We start from the raw sequence: 3,119 nt of genomic DNA on the forward strand, positions 1-3,119 counted from the left end.
CCATGTGTTTGAGTATTTTGGGTTGTTTTTATTGTAGTTTATTTCTAATATTATGCCATCGTGGTCTGAGAAGATGCTTGGTATGATTTCAATCTTCTTGTATTTGGGGAGACTTTGTTTGTGACCCAATATGTGGTCTATTTTTGAATGTGTCTTATGAGCACTTGAGTAGAATGTATATATTATACCTTTGATTAGCAATATTTAGGAATAAATGCAAATGACAAGCTAACCTAAGTTCAAAGAATGATGAGTTTCAAAGAATGGATGAGCTATTGCTAGGTACATGGAAAATACACTTCTATATTTATTAAGGAAATACTTGATGGGAAATATCAATTCTTTCCTATGTGTTTAGTTTGTTTAGAGTCATAAGTAGAAAAAAAGGGAATAATAGTCAATATTTATTTACAGGAACACTGAAGCTGAACATAATATCCACTGCAAGATTATGAGCTTCCTGAGTTCTTGGTAAAGGAAAAAGGATACGTCATTCACATAAAGTGGGTTGCTGGATATAAGGCTACAATGCCTTTTTAAATGATTTTTTTAAAAAAAATACAGAACTGTTCCTTTGTGGTCCCCCAAAGCAGATATATACTGAAGTTTATCATTCAAAATTAGGTTAACTGGAGTAGCATAAGTGAGGTACATGTACTGCTTAGGTGTTATATTTCTTTCAAATATACATCCTCCTTTGATGTTTGTTCAACTCATTTCAAGTTTGAAGTTTTTGAGTAATTAAGTGTAAACAACAGTAAGTGAACTAGATCATGCATTTAACACCTGATTTTGAGCTTTTATCTGATGCCAGGGCCTTTACACTGGATACCAAGATGGTATTCTATTTGTTCTTTACCTGGTTAATTCCTATTTATGGTTTGGTTCTGCTTTAATTTTACTTCCTCTAATTGTCTATCACTAGAACCACCACCTCCATTCTAAATTATATACATTTTATTATTATTCTTTTGTGGCACATAATCACATATTATCATTAATTCTTACTAATATTAATTATTGTTAGAAACAAAAAAGAGTAAATAAAATAATAAATGTTTGTAAATAGTAAGAACTTTAAATGTTAATTTACTGGTAACACATTCAAAACCTCCTAAAAGAAAGCATTTACAGAATATAAGGTATACATTAAATCCTAGGTAACGCACCAGCCTGGCTGCAGCAATCACATCATGAATACTCCGGAGCATTAAATCTTCCACTTGAATCAGCCACTTTTCCACAGCACCTCGTGCTGCAGACGTGGAAATAAGTGCAATCAGCTCCACGCGCTCACCTTCAGAACTATACATGGCCTTAATGTCCAAATTGGGAAGGAACTCCAATTTAGCAATGCCCTCAAAGCATTTTTTTAAATGAGGCTGAACTCTAAGTGGATCTTTGGTCTCTGACAAAATCTCTAACATTTCATCGTTAGATAAGAAGAAAAAACTAGAGAAAAACATGCAAATACAAAAGCTTTAGTTATAATTCATTACAAATCAGAAAGTGCTTTCAAGTATAGCACAACTGATTATCCATCATACCGAGGGAAGAAAAGTCGTTTTTTTTCAAGATATGCATTAAGCCCTTTCATAATTTTCTCCAAAAGTTCATTGCAGCTCTGTAGTTTTTCCAATAAACCTGTTAAAGAAGTAGCAGCAAGAACCTAAAAGAGACATAATCATTCAGTTCAACACTTATATACTAGATATAATTATAAGATGTAAACATTAATCTATGTTATATGTCAAAAGGTATATGAAAATTGTCATAAGATTTTTTGTAATGGGAAGTTATTAAAATTCAATATACTACAACTATTCTAATCCAAAATGCTAGTTATAAGTGAGAAGTTATGACTGTCATGCACTCTCTCTCTAAAAAAAAAAAAAAATGTAATGGAAAAAATATCCTTAGGTGAGGATTAACAAAAGTTACATTTATAATTGTCAACTACAAACTTAACAATTTAGATGTATGAGTTGGCAAACTGCACCCCATGGGCTAAATCCAGCCTGCTACCACTTTTTTTCTTTTTTCAGTTTTATAAAGTATAATTAACAAATAAAAATTGTACATATTTAAGGAGCACAACTTGATTTTTTTATGTATGTATACATTGTGCTGCCAGGTTTTTTATGGCCCACAAGTGAAGGATTATTTTTTACACCTTTTTGTTTCTTTGTTTTGTTAATCCTCACCTGAGGATATTTTTCCCATTAAATTTTCTTTTCTTTTTCTTTTTTTTTTTTTAGAGAGTGGAAGAGACGGAAGGGGAAAGAGACACAGAAAGAGAGAGAGAGAAACCTCAATGTGAGAAAGACACATCAATTGGTTGCCTCCTGCATTCATCTGGACTGGCCGGAATCCAACCTGCAATCCAGATTCATGTCCTTGACCAGGAATCAAACTGCGATCCTTCAATGCATGGGCCAACACTCTAACAACTGAGCAACACCGAGCTGGGATGTTTTTACAGCTTTAAGGGTTTAAAAAAATTAAAATAATATTTCATGGCACACAACAATCTTAGGGTCTATAAACAATTTACTTAGCATAGGCATATCCATTCAGTTACGAATTGTCTAGCTGCTTTCTCACTACAATGACAGCAGAGTTGACTAGTTGGGGGGGGAAAGAGAAAAGAAAAACTACATTTCACAAAGCCCAAAATATCTACCATCTGGCCTTTTGCAGGAAAAAAAATCTGACTTCTGATCTGTAAATCATGTCTCACAAAGGATCTAAAGTCAACATATAAGGCAAAATCTTTGTGACTCATAAATATCAGTATACTGTTTACTCTCAGTAAGTCCAGCACAGCTACTTTTTCATCCAGTATTGAAACAAATTCTTAAGTTGAATACTAGATTTTTAAAAGTGGACTTTTATCTATGAACTTTGCATAATATGTATATGAAAAATGCAGAGTATGTCTTTTAACATTAGACTCACACTAAGCAAGGTACTATACTCACACTAGGGGAGAGAGAACAAATGCAACCAACTAAGAAAACCTCAGGTTATTTTTTCCCTTCACTCCCAAGCATATAGACATTGAGTGGAATCACCTGCACTATTCTCTCTCTCTCTCTCTCTCTCTCTCTCTCTCTCTC

The 3,119-nt window shown here is 33.3% G+C and overlaps 1 protein-coding gene across 1 annotated transcript in view; it reads right to left on the bottom strand.

Moving 5' to 3' along the window:
• Nucleotides 1–3,119, bottom strand: part of DNAH12 (dynein, axonemal, heavy chain 12) — a 250,257-nt gene that overhangs the window by 155,966 nt on the left and 91,172 nt on the right. The window contains 2 exon segments of the mRNA XM_015571050.1: nt 1,170–1,452; nt 1,548–1,669. Of these exon segments, the coding sequence (XP_015426536.1) occupies nt 1,170–1,452; nt 1,548–1,669 (405 nt within the window).

Source organism: Myotis davidii, unplaced genomic scaffold, assembly GCF_000327345.1.
Source record: "Myotis davidii unplaced genomic scaffold, ASM32734v1 scaffold111, whole genome shotgun sequence".
In the NCBI taxonomy this organism is placed as follows: domain Eukaryota; kingdom Metazoa; phylum Chordata; class Mammalia; order Chiroptera; family Vespertilionidae; genus Myotis; species Myotis davidii.